This window comes from Archocentrus centrarchus, chromosome 13 (genome assembly GCF_007364275.1).
Source record: "Archocentrus centrarchus isolate MPI-CPG fArcCen1 chromosome 13, fArcCen1, whole genome shotgun sequence".
Classification (NCBI taxonomy): domain Eukaryota; kingdom Metazoa; phylum Chordata; class Actinopteri; order Cichliformes; family Cichlidae; genus Archocentrus; species Archocentrus centrarchus.
Genome location: NC_044358.1, coordinates 20,938,686 through 20,959,385, shown reverse-complemented (window position 1 = coordinate 20,959,385; position 20,700 = coordinate 20,938,686). Strand labels below are relative to the sequence as shown.

At 40.0% G+C, this 20,700-nt stretch overlaps 1 protein-coding gene across 3 annotated transcripts in view; it reads left to right on the top strand.

The window, feature by feature from the left end:
• Positions 1-20,700, top strand: part of esamb (endothelial cell adhesion molecule b) — a 53,063-nt gene that overhangs the window by 26,771 nt on the left and 5,592 nt on the right. The window contains exons 1-5 of one of the 3 annotated variants that reach the window (XM_030744111.1): positions 12,050-12,303; positions 13,604-13,749; positions 14,546-14,747; positions 15,159-15,314; positions 18,404-18,448. In XM_030744111.1, the coding sequence (XP_030599971.1) occupies positions 13,639-13,749; positions 14,546-14,747; positions 15,159-15,314; positions 18,404-18,448 (514 nt within the window). In that variant the 5' untranslated portion in view covers positions 12,050-12,303; positions 13,604-13,638. Of the gene's footprint in view, positions 1-12,049; positions 12,304-13,603; positions 13,750-14,545; positions 14,748-15,158; positions 15,315-18,403; positions 18,449-20,700 lie in introns of those variants that run through there. The other 2 variants (XM_030744109.1, XM_030744110.1) reach the window with 2 other exon arrangements.

Sequence of the window (20,700 nt, the reverse complement as noted above, 5' to 3'; positions counted from 1 at the left end):
ATGTGATATTTAGAATCCCCATATATCATTCCCTATATGCCTTTGACCTTCAGATCAGTCTAATGACCTTGAAGGACAGGTCAGAGGTCAAATGTGGCATGTGTGTGGTAATTTTTTTATATGGTACTTTCTATATGTTGACAATACATTCCACATTTTAAAGAATCATTTTCTCAATCAGTTTCTAAATTATAAAACTTTTTGTCAATTTTTGACCAATAAATCATCAAGTTGACCTTGAAGATCTTGGTGGATGTAAACCAAATTTTAATGGATTGTTAACAGGACCACACTACACACCCCTACAAAGTTTAATCCGAATTTATTCAAAACTTTTCAAGCTATCATGTTTACAGACAGAATGACACTCACGCACGCACACACATGCAAACTGGAGCCTATCCCAGCTGTCACAGGGCGAGAGGCAGGGTGCACTCTGCACAGGTCGCCAGCCTGTTGCAGGGCTAACACAGTGAGACAGACAGCCATTCTCACTCACACCTATGGGCACTTTAGAATCACCAATTAACGTAACCCCAGTAACTGCATGACTTTGGTCTGTGGGGGGAAACTGGAGTACCTGGAGCAAACCCGCGCAGACATGGAGAGAACATGCAAACTCCACACAGAAAGGCCTGGGCCAAGGTGGATTCGAACCCAGACCTTCTAGCTGTTCACGTAAGACTCCAAATGATTGAAAATGGCTTGGTGTGTAACTAGGCAGCTGTTTATTGGCACATGCCCTATATTCACTTTTTAGGGTAGTCAAATGACTGGGATTCAAACTTTTTATGATACAAAAGCTATTGTTTTGATTTACTAAAGAGCAGAGCTGGCCCAAGGTGCTATGAGGCCCTAAGCATAATTTGATTTAGAGCCCCCACCCCCAGCTAAAGCCATCTCCTACCACCCATCTCAGCAGCGCCAGTATTAACTATATATTGTCCATGCTTGAATGTTTGTGCATTGTAACCTAAGGTCACCATACACTGACTGAAATGAAGGCTTGTTTGGTGCCTCTGTTTAACTAACATCATTGTCAGTGAATATTTACGATAAAATGCTTTAATTACTTGTTAGAAACACACCTTTAGCCTGATGATTTTTTTCCCTGTTTTTCTTTTTTGCTTCCCCCACTCCAGTGGGATAAATCCTTTTTGGGGGCATACTTGTTGCAATCTACTTAGAAACAATTATAATGTATGAACCTGACGCCACAGGCAGTGAAAATGATTAAACCAATAGTGTTGTTAGATCGTCAACATATGTATCAAAATATTTCACTTTGTCTTGTATATTACCATTGAAACATCACAAACAATAAATATGCATTTATCAACCTTTCCATGACTTTCAAGTGCTCTTGAGTGCCCCCTCCTGGTGTGAGGGCCCTAAGTAGCTGCTTGGTCTGCTTGTCCCTGGGCCAGTGCTGCTAAAGAGTTTTTCAGTGACTCATATAATGAGGTGTCCTGACCAATCAGGGCTTAGTCATCCAGACTTGTCCAGGAAACTTCAAGCTGCATGGTGCAGGGAACAGCTGTGATAGGTACTTTCAGGAGCTGGTCAGGTGCTGATTGAGCGAATGTTTGAGTTGCTTTTCCTTGGCATTCAATTGTTGGAGCACACATTTTCAATATCATTCGATCATGTTCATTTACTTATGGGAAGCCAAAATTGTGACCAAGATTAAAATTAATTGTGCAGCCCTGATGGAGGACACCAACTTGTCTGCAAACACTTGCCAATGACTCGCTAAGTGGTAGTGAAACTTGAAAAAGTGCAATGCGAGACCAGAAACAGAGACCGTTTGCCTTCAAAGTAAGATTTGCACCTTTTAAAAGCTGTTATGGAAGCGGTAAAGCATGATTTTTACGCTGAAGACAAATTTGTGTGGCACTTTTCCAGTTTCACTAGCGTTAGGCTAGTAGTTATCTCCTATCTCCTGTCAACCAAAGCAATCACAAGGAAGTTTATATTCTGCACCCTCTTTGCGTCCAGTTTCACCTAGCGACAGCCAACAACCACTCGCCAGCTGGCGGGGGTATACACTTTTCACCTAGCAACTGGAGATTGCCAGGGAGCCGCTGACTGGTCTCAGTCACTGAGGCCTTAAGGCCTTGATATGCATTACTTTGCTGTCTCCTTGCAGAAACACATGCAAAATCTACACTTTCACTGCATTGTGTTTTTGAGATTACAGCAAGTTGAGCCTGCTTTGTTGGTAAATTGCTCATTTGTAACCCAAAAATCTGCACTGGCTCTTGGTGGATTGCTTTGGCCATTATTAACTAGCCACAGAACTTTCCACTCTTTATCGGTGCTTTTTTTTTGTGGCCTCACACTAATTTGCCCTGTTTACGAATTCTGGCCTAAAGTTTACTGTGGCTCAAATGGTCACAACAGTAGATTAAAGTCTGTTAAAAGCACATATTCTGAAGGCGGTAGATGTGAAGGCAGACATGCTTTTAAAAGGCTCAGTCAATGAAAGACCCCTGCTGATTATATTGATTAGGAACCTCAAAGTCAGTTATAAAGACTAAACTTAAAAAAAACCCATGTCTGAGTTTTGGCACTTGCCCCAAGTCTGTCTGGCTAAAGTTGAATTCAGGCCATCTGCTTTTGTGACTATAGCATGGCCTTCTGAGCCTTAAATCCTGCTTTCAGGTTGACACCTTAAGCAGCAGAAGAATTTAAAAACCAGTCCTTTGGTGTCTCAGGGCGCTGAGCAGTTTCTTGGCAACTAGTATAGTCTTGTTATGCTCAGTCAAGAAATTTTCTGGTCATACTTATCTGTAATAACGTGTTAATAAATCTTTTTACTTTGGATAAGAGCTACACTGATAAACTTCCATACTGAAATATCTGTACTGGTGTTTATTTCAGCTGATAGGTTTAGATTGATTTCTTGATACTTATCTAAATTAGGTCAATTTAATATACAAGAAAGTGTAGCAGTAAAAAAAAAAAAATTAAACTGTTCCTTTAAAAACAAGACGACTGTTCCAGTTTCCAGCAAGTGAAACAAGCATCTAATTTACTTCTCACCCTGCACTTCTCCCACGATGAACTTGGGAGGCATCTGATGTTGTATACAGATTATGAGCCTCATCCTGTAATTCTTCTCTGCCGAGTGCTCAGTGGAAATCTGAAATCAGATCACTCAGCTCCTTAATTACAGTCTGACTGCATTAAGCCCTCCCTGTGTCCCACAGGCAGTAAAGTGGCAAGAGGGGGCCTGAGCCGTCATGTTCGACCCTGGACTTGTTCAGCAGAGGCCCTTTCAGCCCTCACCCTGTCACTCTTGTCAGCACAGCTCGCCTTGTGCATGGTAACACATGACAGATCTGGGAGATAGAACAGCCAAGCCTCACCCTGCTGCCACACTAATGGTTTATAAATATCGCCTTCAAAGAGCCGAGCTGGTGTGAGGGGTAGCATGGTGGTTATGGGCTCTGTTGTGGTGTAACATTGCAGACCCATTTAAGCTCTCAGCTTGCCTTTCATTCCTTGCCATGAGGACCCAAGAGCTGGCTTGAAGAGGAGTTAGGAAGTGCACTGCAGGACTCGTGATGGACAGCTGGGATGAAAAGGCTTCTGGCGGGCATTCGCTAACTAAGTCAACGAAAGAAAGAGCTCAGCTACTGTGGTCGTATTCAGTTGATTGTTGTCCAGTTTAGAACATTTATCTTGTATAAATTACATTAATACCAACATCTATGGATGTAACCCTTTTTTTATCCAACTTGCATGAGTCGCAGAAGTTGTCCTACAATAGAAGTCTTTGTTTTCCCGTGTAAACACCTTTATCCCCTGTGTACATGGTATTTGCATGTGATCAAAGCCTCAGCCCACTGCACCCTCTGTCTTTCTCTGGCTATAGAAAACTGTTCCTCTGCTTCCCAATTTCCTGTATTGTGCTGTATTCACCTAAAAGGGCATTGCGATTACATTTTTTCTGTGTCAGGGTTGTAAGAAGACATGTAAGGCTTTAAGAGTCAGAGGACAAAATAGCATGTAAAAAGGTTCAAAGGGTCTCTGACTGAACTGTTATTACAGTCCATATGAGAGCAGGGGAAAGAAGAGTAGTAGTAATGCAGTGAAATTTTCTGTTCTTTGGTTTTCAGTGATGTGGGCTTTCTGAATGAAAATGATTTTCAAAAGTTGTAATAGTAGCAATCTCATTTTGGATGATTTAATGTTCATTAAGTTACTGTTATAAATAGTTTCCACTGTGAGCAGGTACAGGGTGTGTTATCATTGACTCTGATTGAGGTGTACATTGTATCATGCAGCATTTGCCTCAGTCCTTTAGATCACAACTGAGCCTCATTTCTACCTTTGTGTTGGCAGACAATATGATGCACGCTGATGTGTCAGAGAGAACATGTAGGGCCATGGTTTTTAGGGTTTTTTTTATTGCTTCCTACCCTGTTCCTATCTTCCAGTCATGTTTAAAGGTGGTTTTGTCAATTGATATAACTCAGTGGCCACTTTATTAGGTACAATTAGCTACACTATATGGCTAAAATTCCTTGGCTACCTACACATTACACCTACAGGAGCTGCCATGAAGCTCCAGGTGCACAGGTGGCGATTTTTATGCACTATGCACCTCAACACACACTGATCCTGCTCTGTAACTTTGTGGTTCAGTTGCTGTGGTTCCTAAACACTTCCACTTTGCAATAATACCAGTACCACGCTCAAATTCAGTGAGCTGTTTAGAATGCCTTTCACAAGTGTTTGTAAAGACACACTGAAAGGCTAGGTACTTGATTTTATACACCTGTGGAAACAGGGCTGAAAACACCTGAATTCAAAGCTTAGAAGGTATAGCTCAATACTTCTTGCCATATAGTGTAATTATTATATTGTTCCAGGAGGAACCCAGGATGCACTCCACCAGCATAGGGTCTGACAGTAGGTCCAAGGATGTCATCCCATTACCAAATGGCAGTCACGCTGCCACTGCCTACCCTGTAGAGGTCTGTGCGTCCCCCCATGGATGTGCCTCCCAACACTAGTGGAACAAATCAGAGCCGGGCCGGGGTGGGGCAAATGACCGGGCTCTTTATACCCAAATAATCCTCTAACACAATTAATAATTCTGTGTACAGGGACCAGAATCAAAATTTCACTTGTGACCTCGTCTGCACATTGCGAGTTGTCCGACGTATTGGACATGAAACTGTATATTACCTGACCAGACGCCAAGGCTCTTGGCTGTCACTAGGTGAAATTGATCACAAAGAGGGTGCTGCACCAAAACCTTCCTTTTCATTGCTTTGGTCACTAGCAGATTCCCTGAGTGCTGCAGCCAACTAAATGGTGCAACTTTTACTTTCAAGGCAAACAGTCTTGGTTTCTGGTTTCCATCATACTTTTCATTGATTTTCCTAACCACTGGGCAAATGCAGTTTTTTCCTTATGGTTGCCAGATTGTTGCAAACTGGTTTCCAGGCCTGTATGACTGAGGTCTTAGTCACTTAACCATATAATGTCACAGACAAGTTAACGTCACACAGTAAGTGGTCACGTGACTGTAAAATCTCAGTACGTGTGAGGGCAGACTGATGAAAAGCTGTGCTCAGGGACATGAAAATAATAATAGATTCATTTCATGAACTGCCATAAAACTGCATTGGCACCTGGAAATGTCCTGAACCATTTATATGACGTCCACTTTTAAAATTCTGTGAACTTTTTAAAAACCCTGAAAGAAATAATTCCCTCCATTCATCCTCAATTCTGAGGCTGACAACCTGGATATTAATGTTTACTTCCAAAATATTTCCGCACTCAGACTGAATCTAGTCCAGTGAGTGTAAACAGTACTACATAAACGATTGTGTTTTTAGCAGTCACCTTTCTATGGTGACTGGACTGCTGCATCTGCTACAAGCTCAAGGTGATAATGTAAAAACAACCTCAGTTGTGTGTGTGTGTGTGTGTGTCTGTGTGTGTGTGTGTCTGTGTGTATTTGTTTATGTGCATGACTCCACGTGTCTGTTTGTGCATGGGAGAATGAAATCGTGTGACTTTGCTGAGAGAACCAGAGGGAGGTTGTGGGAGTTGGGAGCCATGTGTGCGAGGAGAATCAATTTAAACACAATCAAAAGTTAAGAGGGATTAAAGCTACTGTGATGAGATAGCACACTCAAAATGGTTTAAAATAGCTGCAGAGATTACACTAATGTAATCCAATTTAAAGGAGCCTTCCCCAAATATTTATTATTGAAGCACCATCTGCTTGAAGCCTGTAGGGTCAGTCCAGTATGCAGTTTTACACCAACAAGGCTATTTTGTTGTCCTACATTTCTGCTGGTCCTGTCTATCAAAAAAAAAATCAGAGAATAACCCATTTTTTTTCTGGCTTAGTTTTAATCTTTGTTCACGTTTGTCCTTGTTTGACTTCGGAAAAAATCTGGAAACTCTCTTTGCAGTGAATTCCTCACTTGCTAAACTCCTCAGTGAAAGTAAAACTCAAGGTCGTCGAGATCTCTTAATCAGCCAGACTAATGAAAGATTGTAATGAGAAAAAGGAATCTGGTGTTTAAATTATTTATGTTCATACTGTCTTATTCTGCATGGCTAAACATTTACGGGGTCATTCTAAGACTTTATCGCCTCTCTGACACAGATCCAAAGCTCAGCACAGACAGAACATGCTATCGAGCTCACATGAGCAATGCTTCCTCCACAGCAGATATCCTTTTTGATTAATCAGGTGGCATAAAATTTATAATGCTATACATTATGGGAGATAACAGGAATCTGTCAGCTGGCACAGATTTTTTTTTCTGTTTGTCCAGTATTCACAAAAGCACAAATCTTAAGTAGGTTTCCAGAAAAGTTTGCATGTTATATTATTAGTATAATATCCGTATGGCGACATAAAACTGCATACATAAAAATGAAAGAATAATTTCAATCTCATTTCTCTTTTCAGGTTTTATCAGTTATGAAAAGAGTCATTAGTATTTTCCTATTTCAGACAGACACCTCAAAACCCATATGATGGATTGCTGTGAAATTTTACACAGACATTATAGAAACTGTAAAGACTGCAGCAGGTGGATGTAGTGGATGAATTGCTGTGATATTTGGTCTCTAGTAATGGTAGTAACTTTGATGAGCCGCTGACATTTCAGCTCATGCATTCCAAATTTCTCTTAGTCCTTTTCATTAGATGATACCAGTACCAGTGAAATCCCATCATTCTTACACCAAAAAATAAAACAGTCACACATGGTACTGAGGTGTTACACATGACCACTAACCAGTTTGGATGTGTGACAGTCATGGTAGCAGTGTAGGATGAAGTGCATAAGGCCCCAGTCACACAGGCCTAGAGACTGGTCTGCAACCATCTGGCAACCACTGGCTGTGAAGGAAAAAATGAGTATCCCACAATCAGTTGGAAGTCGTTGCTGGAGGTCGATCACAGTTGCAGGGAAAATAATTGCCTACAGACTGTTCAGTAACTCCCTGGCAACCACCCATTGCTAGGGAAAAACGTGCATTCCCCAACTGGGAGGCAAAAACCTCCTTGGAATTTCTTGATCGCTAGGTTGTAGTTTGGGTGGAAGTGACAGACTTGTCTATAAACGCTGTCCAGCTGTAGCGAAGCTGTGAAAATTGCTGCACAAACTGGAAATGGAAACCAGTTACTTTCAAAGTAAAAGTTGCACCATTTAAAACATGTTGGCTGCAGTGGTAAGGCACAACTTTTACTACTGCTCGGCCAGTAGTTAGCAAGTATTTGAGAATACAAAATTACAGACAAACTATGGCAATCTGCTAGCAACCAAAGCAATAACAAGGTGTTTTTTTGGTGCAGCCCCTTCTTTCCGATTTCATCCAGCAACAGCCGGCCACCTTCATGATTGTTCATTTGTTTTGTGAATGTTGTGTACGTAGCATTGAGATTTAGCCCTTGCAGTTAATAAACAATCATGAATAAGAGTATTTAGTTAAGTTTGAGATGTTTCTTCTGGTAGCTTAAAAAAATCTATAGTTTTGAGCTAATTAATTTCCTTTGTAGTTGAGCCCATAGAGAACTCCTGCTGTCTTAACTTCCTCTTGATTCCTTGCCATGAGTTGAAATAAATAATCATACAGCTCTTGAAGACTTCCCAAACATTGTTGAACCACATGGATTAAATTGTGAAAATCAGTTCACAGGCTTCTAACTAACTAACTACAGTCGTTCTTTTTTGGATAATCATGCAGAAAAATTATAGCAATATATCACATAAAAAACTGATAGATTATAATGCAGTTTGACCATTACCTTAACTTGGCCACATACACTTACCAGTCACATTATTAGGTACACCTTGGTAGTTCTGAGGGTTGTACCACCTTTTGCCTTCAGATCTACCTTAATTCTCCAGCATAGATTCAACAAGGTGCTGGAAACTTTCTTCACATGCCCAAACCATCTCAACCTTGCCTTTCTAACTTTGTCTCCAAATCTGAGCTGTCTCTCTGATATACTAATTTCTAATCTTGTCCATCCTAGTCTTCAGCTCTGTTACCTCCATCTTGGCCTCCTGTCTTTTTGTCAGCACATCTCCAAACCATACATCATAGCAGGTCGCACTATCATCTTCTAAACCTTCCCTTTCACTCTTGCTGCTATCCTTCTGTCACAAATCACCCCTGACACTCTTCTCCACCCACTCCACCCTGTCTGCGCTCCCTTCTTCATCTCTCTTATGCACTTGTGCATTCCTTTGGATGGTTGACCCCAGGTATTTAAACTCATCCACCTTCTTTGCATTGTACTCCTCCCAGCTTCACCTTTTTCCCTGCCTCCCTCTCATTTACACACTAATCTCAGCTGCTACCTGCTCGCAGATTCTATAGCATAAAAATGTGCTGATTTTCTCTGTTTTGTGTTGGTTCAGCGTATTTTAGGTGTTTTTTAAAACGTTATTGAATGTGAATCAGACTAACAGCTAATTAAACTAAATATGTAAGGTCGGTGATCACTGGCCCCTCCTGTGTCATCAGATACTGACCTCCAGATTGTGAAATAGATGTGCGATAGATAAAGAGTTTTAGATATAAACAAGTGGTGTGTAAATTAATGGGTGAATGTAAATTATACCACAAAAATTGCTTTGAATAGTCAATAAAACTGGAAAAATGATATATAAATATCATGAGAATGTGAGAATATGCCATTTACAGTCAAATTAAGATTCAATAATATAGTTTATCCAGTTATTTTAAGGTAAAAGGGCCCACCACGGCTGAAATAATTGGAAGAAAAAGGGGGAAGAGGTGGAAATGGAGAGTAAATCTTAGCCTCAGCTAAACCTTTAGTTCCAGAGAGAGACTCACATGAGAGAAAGACATGGGTGGAAGCAGAGATTACTCGGGGAGATAGAGTAAGGCTGGTTAAAGAGGATCAGTTTATCTTCACACAGGCCTACATGGCTCCCTGAGGGCTTTGAGTGAGAGACTGACTTTTTATCCTTCACTTGATCATAACACAGCAATAATAGGTCTGGATGCCCCATTAGACATGCTAATTACATGTATTTCAGTAAGTGAGGCACCAGTTTGTTTATTTTTAGACACATGCTGAGGCTGTTTTTTCAAAATTTCACTTTTATATAAGTCTGTGATTACTTACTTACTGTGTTGCATCTGTTTACATTTATTTATTCATCTGCTGAGACTTAAATTTAGCTGCTCTGGTGAAATGATGGTTTCCACTGGGGTTTTTATCAAATGATCAGAGGATCACTGTTTTCATATGAAAGTGCTTCCCCCTATGGATGATGCTCAGTACTACAGGAAACAAATTTGGACTCCTAATTGTGACTGGACTTCAGTTGTTCCGTTGTGGTTTGTAGAGTTCGGTTTCGTTACCATCTTAAATGATTTTACAGCTGAGAATCCACCAATATCTCACAGCCTGGATGCCCTGCAGAAAAAATAATCATCATCATAATAATATTTTTTTTTAAAAATGTTGTTTATTCAAAAAGAAAAGAATCCAATTAGCAGAAGGAAAGCGTATCTATGCTGAACAATAGCCTTTAGCAAAATATAATTAGGACAAGGTTAACTCAGGCTAGCTAGTACAATTTCCTCTAGTATCCTCTTTTATTAGTAGCTTTCCTCTTTTTTTTACTTCTGGTGAGGGATTTAAGTTGAGTTATTATCCATATCCACATGTTGAACAGCCTCTGTGTATCTGAGTCTACAGCCGTACACACACATACACACATACACACTCATCCCAGATGGAGAGAGGCATGGATTAGTGAAGATTTTACTTCATTTAATAAACAATTGAATGACACAGTTCTGAGGATAAACCTGCTCAAAGAAGCACAAGAATAGTCTGGAGTTAGGAGACTACAGGTTATTATTCTGCTTCATCACAAAATATCCGTGCATCATTCAGAAATACAGTTTGCATGCACTGCTGCAGACTCTCTGCAGCCTGCGCTCAAGCACAGCAAGAAGCGACCTGCAGAAAAAGCAGGTCCGTTCTAATTGGGTCTCTTTTGTACACAGCGTATATTGATCAATTGAATGTGTGGCACTTTAGAGAAGGAGAGATACACCACACAGCTGCATCACAAACGAGACCCTTTATGGAATAATATTACACAATTGTTACAGTACATACATATTGCTTTATTGATGGGCATTACAGTAAAGACGATAACTGGTGGAAATGAAATCGGAGCGCTAACAAGATTTGTGAGGGGAAATATCTATGTTTCAAATCTGAAAATAGATGATTTCTCTGTACCCTGGGCTGCTGTACATTACCAATCAAAAACAGGCTGATTTGATGGCAGATGCAGGGATGGTGATGATGATGATAAAGATATTAATCTCATGCATACATGCCCAATAGATGGCTTTACTCCTTGGGATGGCTGGCACGAGCAAATGAGGAATAAGAAGACGTGCTTTCTGATTAAAGGAACTTTTTTTTTTTGTTCACATGTGACAGTATACATCACAAGGTTTGACATCTTTTCATGTACTGATGAATAAAAGCACTTTCATGGACTCTGCTCTGGGTAGATCTCCCATTGTTTGACATCCAATCACTGTGCCCACATTTTAATATCCAGTATTTATACAGTTAAATGCCACTAGAAAATGATGTTCTCATCAGCCCCAGTTTGAGTACGAATGAGCAACTCTGATTAACATGGGAAATAGTACATCTGTTAATTCTTAGCGTGCTAGCGTGCAGTTGACAAATGTAAGACTCTTTTCATTTTCAGTGCGACCTACTTAAAGGTCAAGGTTCACCTTCCTCTCAATTTTCATGTTCGCCCACTAAAATCAGTGATGCGATGTGAATAACTAAAGGGAGATACTAGCAAATGCTACACTACTGGTTTACAAGCACCATCACTCGCATGCATCATGTGATCGCGCTCCTAAAAATCCACCTAACATCAGAGGTATTGGGTTTGAGTGCAGGAGTCAAGTTGCTTTCTGCCTTTATAACACATTTTTATATAATTTTCCTTTATCAAATATTCCTGACTGCATCGTTTGCAGGATACACAAACAGGTTCATCCAAGATCGGATGACATGACAGAACGTACATGCTGCTGCGATGATCGTGGCCGGCGTGACCCCGGCGTCAGTGGGAGAAATGACCGCTTGTTACATCATATCTCTGTGCAGCTGAGCTCTTTTGCTCACATGAGGTGAGAGGATTGAGCCTGAGATTGTTGAGGGATTAGCAGGACTTACCAGATTCAGAGACTGAGAAATTAAGGGATAGGAGCATCACATTTGCGGGGTCACATTGTCCCAGGAGGAGTGAGAAAGCACTGAGTCACTGCAGCAAAACTGCACGGGGGGAAAAGAAGTTCTCTATCAGGTTTTTTTTTGTGCTTTACAAACACATGCTGCATACACATTTTCCTCCTTTTCATCTGTGCCCCAGTCAGCCCACATCACACCAACCCCCACTGCCTAATTCTCCTGCCCCTACATGGTTTCATTCTGGGAAAGAAGGAAGGCGTGTCCACATGAACAGATGTGGGGATCTCAGCTGGATGTCTATGGATCATAATGCTGCCTCTCACTCCTCTCTCCTATGCCTGTCCATCCATTTGAGCATACGAGGGACACTTTTCACTGTTTTGTTTTCAGCAGTTAAAGGATTTAGTAGCAGGGGTTCTTTTTTATGTCCTTGGCTTTAGCTTTTTAACCAAGCTCCAAACTGGAGACTCAGACGGAGACCAGTTGCTGGGATCGGTTGATCCAGCTTCAGCTGTCTGGTTCAGGTGACTGGGCACCCTGTGAGTTCCACAAGATCTCTGTTTTTTTTTTATATAATTTCCCAGTATCTGTCTTCTTCTCTGTCATCAGTTACCACTATGATTACTTTATTGTCATAATAGCCATCATTCCATCTCCTTAACAGCTTTCTTTGGCTTGTTTTGTATGTGAAACTGTATTTAAGAGTTTAAGAAGAAGCACTTTCCAGCCACAGCAGCTTCATTTGAATGTTTACAGTAGTAAGATGATAGCCCAGACATTTTGCAGTTTGACAATTACTTTGAGATCACCTAAAATTTATTTTTCTTTACCTCTTAAATCAGTTATAGTAACTTAATTTGCATCAAAATGTTGAGGAAAAAAGTCACAAAAATTAAAAAAAAGTCTCCAATAACCCTCTCGGGATGAAATTTTGAATTTTTCAGTGTTTCAATGAGTGCCAAATAAAGGGTTAAGATTTGTTTTCTTGGACGCCTTTTGCTTATTTGCCCAGATTGATTGCAGTTTAACCAATTTTACAAATGACATTTTTGCATGCAGAACAGTATAATGAGGGTTCGGTATGTGGAGATTTAGATCCTCGTTGATCTGGCAACACTGATGTCCCCTTGCTATGCCATAGATAATAACTTAAGAGATACTGATTTAAATAAAAATCTTCAAGAGTGCTCAGTGTCAGCAACAGTAGCTACTTTAGTTGGAACAGCATTATTCAGGATTAGAGGAACTATGTCACTGATGTTTTGGTTTCCTGAGTAGTTCTTTTAATATAGCAGATCAGATCAGACCAGTTAAAGCAAAGAAAGATGTTTAAAGCCACTCAACTCCCATGACACTGTGTGTGATGATAGATATTTGCAGCACAAGAAAAAATCTGATTAACTGATGTTCAACCAACAAAAATAGACTGACAGTGATATTAAAAAATATGTATTTGCTCATTTCAACTTTGTAAATCAGTGAGGATATGCTTTTTATTCTCTCCTAAAGATCATTAGCTAAATATCTTTGAGTTTGGGGCTGTCAGTCAGACAAAACAGTTTTTGAAACTTTTTTCCATCATATCTTTTAGCTGATAGTTTTATGACCTGCAAAAAGCATGGATTTAACCAAGACCTTCGAGTGAAGTTAAAAAAAAAAACAAACTATAACTTTAATATAATACTGACACTAGAAGTTAAAGTGACTTATTACCATAGTACCCTGGCTTTGCCTAAATAAGCAGTCAAGACTGCTGCTCTTCTGCTAATATGAAGGTCATGATAAGAAGTGATGCATTCAGAATGAACTGTGTTGTTGTTGCTGTTGTTGTTGTTTCAGGTGACACAAAGAAGGTGGAGTTCCCCAGAAAAGAGATGGAGGTGGTACAGGGCCAGATGGTGGTGTTGCAGGCGTGGTACAGCCCTAGCACAGACATTTCCAAAAACTCTGTCATTTGGTACTTCTCTGGGAACGAGTCCAAACAGGTAGGAATGCCAAAGCAGTGTAACGTTGTGGTGACCTTTTGGTGCAATAGACAGTGGAGAGCCTCTTTAAAGGGATTACAGTAAAGTACAGTTTGTTGGTTGATACTCTAGCTAGTGCTGCAGAAGCTTTACATCTAATGCAGACATATTAGAGCTCAAACGATGAACTGAACTACTTTGTGTAGATTATATTATATCATACAATGTCAGTTCAAAAATGTCATATAAAGCTGTGTTTAGATCTTCTTATCTTTAAATGTGAGCAAGAGGAAAAGAGTAATTTTACATTGCATGACAATGTTATATTCTGACTAACCCATCTAGTGATTTGTAAGGTGAAAACATGGTGATGAGCAGAGATTAGGATTATTGCTAAAACCGCTGATGGTGTCTAATTCATAGTGGAAGGAATGAAAAGAAGGGATGGGTGTTGTTAAGGAAAATATGCCACTAATGACACTTGAGCCCCACATTGTGCTGCACGAGCTCTGTGTTTGTGTGCGTTTGCATGATTTAATATAATCTAAACAGTTTCCGATGCCTGTGAGATTATCTCAAATGGAAAATCAGGCTAAAATTCAACATCCACCATGTGTACATGCTAGGATTATCTTTATGAAGGACATGGTAATCTGCAGATCTTAATATCAAATATCATTCAAAATATTTTCTTTAAAAGAAAGAATCCATTCATTTCATATATTCATACTGGCGCGATGATGTCTGTGCTTTCGTTGATGACCAGTTGGACCGGTGCGATGATGTCTGTTGTGTCGTACGTGTCTTCTCTGCACAGGTGATAAACTTTAGCTCAGGTGAGGTAGGGCATGGTCAGAACGAGTTCACAAAAAGAGTGGGCTTCAGTGTGGCCATGCCCTCGGCCAACCTCTCAATCTACATCAACAACACCCAGGAGTCCGACTCTGGTCGCTACATGTGTATTGTCATCATCCCTGGAGCTCCTGGCATTTCTGGAGAGATGAGCCTTAATGTCAAAGGTAATGGTCCACAGCGTCAGAGAAATTTCAAAGGTTAGATGTAATCAGAAAGTCTGCAGTGCAGCTCACATATTTCCTCGGATTTGGAAGTTCAGGCAAAGTAAATGCTAAGCATATTTTAAAGGATTTAGGATTAGACCAGTCTGTCAAAAATCATATATTTATATGAGAAAGTACTGTCCACATAAAACTCATCTGCTGTTCAGGGATTCACTGGGCTCTGAGGTTGTTATGTCATCTTCCAGCAGCAGATTGAAAATTATTTTTATGCAGTGCGGCTACCGCCCTGAGATATTTCCACATCACTGACACTGCATTACAACTACCATAGATATTTGGTAAAGTGGCTGCCGGTATAGCTTCTTATCTCACATGTTTTAAATCTCTAACATTGTCTGTCCCTCTGCCCAGTCCCTCCTTCTCCCCCAGTGTGCACCATGACAGGGAACCCAGTGGTGAAAGGCAATGTGACTCTGAGCTGTAAGTCGAGCCATGGAAAGCCTGTCCCTCAGTACAAATGGACCAAAGCTGCACCCATGTCTGAGGTCTTCTTCTCCCCGATGCAGAGTGAGTATTTTCTGAACACATAACAAAGACACAATCCCTACACTTAAATGACTCGTACACTTCACACTTCATCCTGTTAAGTCTGTCAGCAGTCAGCATCTTCAATAAATACTAGTAACCGGTTCCACTGGCAGCCATACATGCCCATGCCGCAACATTACCTCTACCACGTTTGGCAGATAATGTGGTATGCTTCAGATCATGAGCTGTTTAAGCTGTTACAAGTTAATCTTTTTAATTAATTTTTTTTTTTTAGAACTCTTTTAGATGTTTTCTTGAAAACTCTAATCTGGCTAGAGTAAGCCCTATAAACCCTTTAATTAAAGCTGAAAGTCTGCATTTCAATCTTATATTGATTGTTTGATTTTAAATCCTCTGTGGTGGTGTACAGAGGCAAAACTACAAAAATTGTGTAGTCAGTTATGGACCTATCATTATCAAGGGTCAACAGTACAAAATACATACCACTTCTAGTTTTTTATGTTAAAGTACTGTTATTATAGGAAAAAACAAAACAAAACAAAAAATCCCAAACTATATCTAATGGTGATAATGGTCACATACTATAATCAAGTCCCAGATGCACCCAGTGGACTTTATCATATTTGCTGCTGATAAAGTTGGAATCAGAGTTGTTCAATAATGCTAAGCATTTAAGAGTTTGCACATTAGAGGCTTTCTGATAGGAGGTTTTATGAATTTTCTTTGCATCTTGCAAATGAGAAGAAAATATTTCATTGCACAAACAAGGCAATGATTTGAAGAAAAAAAAAGATTTTAAGTTTCAGGGGTTAATGTTGGCAAAAACTAACAGTACAGCAGCAGCAAACTATCCTGCATGTCTTAGAAAGACCAAAGTTTGCCTTAAGAGAATCAGACAGCTGAAAACAACAACTAGGAAGAAATAACTTGCGAGCACCAGTAGAAACCTTGCTGCTGTCAGTCTTTCTACAAAAAGCACATAGACATCGACTTGAATATGCACAAACCAAATCACATAATCCTACTCAATTCAGAGAATTGTTTTATTGAAGTGATGAGAGTGAATTGGACCCATGAGGACAATTGGATCAGCAGTATGTCAAGGGTCAGATGGTCAAAGCCCGCCCAAAAGACCATAAACCGTGGATTTGGTACTGTGTTGAGGAGGAAGGCTTCTTGGATCCTCTGAAGAATATAATTCCTTTGTTGTGCAGGGAAGACAGTGAGCCCAGTTTACTTCCAAATGGACCAAAGGTTGGTTCAGGAAACATGTCCCCGGATTCAAATCCCACTTAAAGTCATGTGAGATTTAAGCAAAGCAGCTGCAGCACAAAAAGCATGAGGAATAGGATACACAAGAAAGGAATCAGAAGTTTGTCAGAAATTATCAGAAATATTTATTAATCATTAAGTCAAAATACACTGCTCAAAAATAATATATATATTGAAGGATCAATTGAGCATCACAGTGTAACAAACGGTCAGATACATGAGAGGCAACAACAAGACAAACCCCCAAAACTGAATGGTTTTACACGTGGTGGCCAACAGACCTTTGCTCTCTCCTTATCTCTCCTGATTGATTTTCCTCTAGTTTTGTTTTGCATTAGTGTCCTTGTCACTACTGATAGACATGACACGCAGCTCATTTAGATTAAACAGGTAGTCCAGCATCTCCAGGAGCGTCCATATGTGCGCGCACAAGAAGGTTTGCTGTGTCTCCCGGCACAGTCTCAAGAGGATATACCAGGATACCAGCCATTACATGAGGACTCCTGGAGAGAGCCATAGAAGTGCATCAACCCAGCAGCAGGACTGGTATCTGCACTTTTGTGCAAAGAGGAGCAGAAAGAACACTAACAAAAAGCAAAACTAGAGAAAAATCAGTCAGGAGGGATGAAGAGAGAGCAATGATTTGTGGCCACCACAAGCAAAACCATTCCCCTTTTGGGGGCCTCTCCAGCACACCTGTTGTCACTTTGCTTTGCACCAAAGCTTCCTAACTGGACAGGTTGATACTCCTGAAGTTTAACTGACTGTGTGTTATATTGTGATGACTGAATGTTCCCTTAATTCTTTTTTTGAGCAGTGTATTAATAAATACTAACTTTAAGGGTGAAATATGTTTTTTGTTTTTTTAATAAGCTTTATGTTCTGAAAAAATATCTAAATATCAATCTTTCTTTGTTCACCAAAGTTTTTAACTGACATAATTTAATAGTAATAAACTTTATTCACATAGGACATTTCATAACAAAGTTACAAAGCACTTCACAGAAATGAAAAGAAATTAGATCATCTGATTAGAACGAATTAAAAAAATTTTAAAAAAATGTTTTCATTAATTTTCATTCTTTACACCAGCAGGATAAGGGGGTTTGAATAATTCTGATAGAATCTGTAAATGTTCCAAATGGACCTCAGAGGAAGACCCTCGATTGTGTCATAACACGCTGTGTGAAATCCTCTTTACTGAGTCAGACACACAGCATCCTCCTCTCAAAGTGCTGCCCAGGCCCAAGAGAGAAGACAGAATTTCCTGCATTATCTTCTGATATCTGTTACCAGGAAAAAAAAAAAAAAATGAAAGGGAAAAATGCCATCTGTTTCTGAGCAGTAGGACTTTGGCTGATTGATTGAGTATTGACTTAACTGCTCTGATCTCTGGCCTTCATCTCTTTAAGTCCTCAAACTCATAACATGAAAACTACTCCCTCTGATTGTGCACCCTCTCACATGCTTTCAACACTCAAGCTCCAACCCTGCGCTCATCTTTTTATGCACACTGATATATGCTAACTCTATGACACTTGAACTTTACTCTGCCATCACTGCTTATCCCTTTAAGTAGTCTCTCTCTGTTTTTTTTCTCTTTCTGCTGATCCTCTCACCGCACTTCTCATTTCCTGTTGGCCTAGGTGCCTAATCTAACAAGCCCCATGTTATTACTTGATCAGCCCCTCTAAGAAGCATAAGTTGGATTTGGGACAGAGAGTGCAGCACATCTTGCTACTCCACCTTCCTCCCCTTCAATTTGTACCATTCCTTCCCCACATTTCATTCATGCTCACTCTCTTTTCCATCTTTTTGAAAAAAAAAAAAAAAAGAGTGGAGAGCCTGCCCCCAGACCATGCTTGTCCTTGGGTTCATGGGTAAGGGTTTTCGTATGTTCTTCAGTTATTCCTCCTACTCTTTCCCACCTTTACATGCAAGTGGTGACATCCTGAGTAATCGTGTTTGTAGAGTCAACATAGCATTCCTTAAGCTCTTAAAAAAAAAAAAAAAAACTTTAAAGGAAAACAAAATCAACCTTTGTAATAATGCTCATAGGATAGTATTTCCAAACATTGTTAAGCAAGGGTTAAAGTGGGCCAGAATGATCTGGAACAACGTTCCAACACCTTCAGTTAATGACTGATTAATTCTTTGTGCTGCAGCCTGCCGTTGCTCAGTAATAAGAACATAATGACATCTCAGGGCTCACACCTTCAACACATCTCTTTTTACTTCTCATGATGCATTCATGGTGCAGACATAAAGTTACGGTTGCGGTACCTAAGCATCTAGCTAGCAAGAGGATCATAAACCTTTTTAAGTGGCAGGGAATTCCAAATGCAACTTTTCAAACCGCTGAGCAAATATCACCAAATGCACAACCTGTTTCTGCGCAGTTTGCCACAAAATATGCCAGTGAGCTAAATATACAACTGATGTACATTTAGTTTTCCCAGGGAGAGAAAACAAATGCTAATGTGTGACACTGATAGATGGAGAAAGATGTAAGAAAGGGAAGGAAAGGAGAGGAGAGGAAGATGAGAGATTATCTTTAAAGGTAAGCACCACTCAGCAAGTGGCATTTTTATAAACTGGAAATTTAAATCTTACAAATCTAATGCCCTGATTCATTTTAGAGTTTTTAAATCAAATGTTGGATCTATACTTTTTATGCTTTTGAATTATGTTTTGGTGAAATGTCCTGCAAAACAAATTGAAGTATACAGATTTGATGTTATTCAAAGGTAGCGTGAAAAAAGCAGGCACTTTAGTGGAGGATCCACTGCTTATTTTGCAGTGTTGTAATAAAGTGATGTACTGCTTTGGACTGGTTACATCCAGGGTACTGTTACATCGAGGTATAAACCTTTTATACTAGCTTTATTGTATCTAGGGGATTTCCATCCCTGGCATAAGCTGACAGATAATATAGCATAAATATAGCTGGAGTAACATCTGCCTATATCTTGTTGAATTCAGCTGGCTAAATCCTCAAAGAGCAGTGAATAGCAGAGTAGGTCAGCAGGTCACAGCCTGTACACAAAGAAAGATCTACTGGAGCTGGCAAAACAAATTATGATATGACTTATTTCTAAGTAATTACTTTCCCCCACACTGCACCTGATCTTGAGGTTCCCCTACCTGCCAGGTCCCACTTTAACCCCTGATAGATTTTCAAACTTAAAAGCGGCATTAATATTAAGTGAAAGGGTTGACTTTGTCCTTTAAATCTTTGCAGTATATTTGTTGTGTTAGATTTAACAGTCATCCTGTTGCATTCATTTATTTTTATTTAACTATGTGTTATATTCACACATATAAAATTATGCAAATGTATTATTCTGAACTAAACGTGTTTGCTTACATTGCTATGAAAACTAATCCTGCATGGAAGGTCACATGCCATGTGAAGTATCGAACAAACAACATTAGCTGCAGAGTCTCCCAGTTTCCAGGAATCACGTCATGTGTCAAGGCTTTGACAAAAGCTGCTCATTGACCTTGCAGTGATGGCAGCGTAACATGAGTAATGGTCCCATCTTGACATGAAGCCGCACTTACTGTAACGTCAGATCCCCTGCAGCTCTGCCACAACCAGGAACCGTGCTCACTGTGCAGGCTTGAAATCGCTCCAAGCCTGGAGTCAGCTGACACGCGGCTAATCTGTTACAATTAGGTTGGGTCCTTCACAGCTGGTTTTCAGGCCCAGGGATTAAATAATCACAGCAGGACAGGTGCATATCAGCCTCCTCTAAAACTGTTTTACTTGGAAATTAGGATTATTTTGATGTTAATATGCAGGTCTAAAGATTAATAAGTGTTGGTATGCTTTATTTGATTGTAATGATTTTTATTTGAGACCTAAGTGGTGTTTGTCAGCAGCTTCTTCGTAGAAAATTTATTTATTGAAATAACAGATTTAGACGTGTGTGCATCTGCCCATCATAGCCCTCCTTCTGGTAGTGAAACAGGAGTCCAGTCCAACCTTCGCTTGACGAAACTTTGGGATTAGAGCAGTTTGAGCACAATTATCAGGCAGTTTCAACCTTGATTTTTCATCTAAGTTGATTTGAATGAGCCTCTGGGTTGCGGTGCTTGCCTCTCCCTTTGAGACCGACTGGGTGCGGAG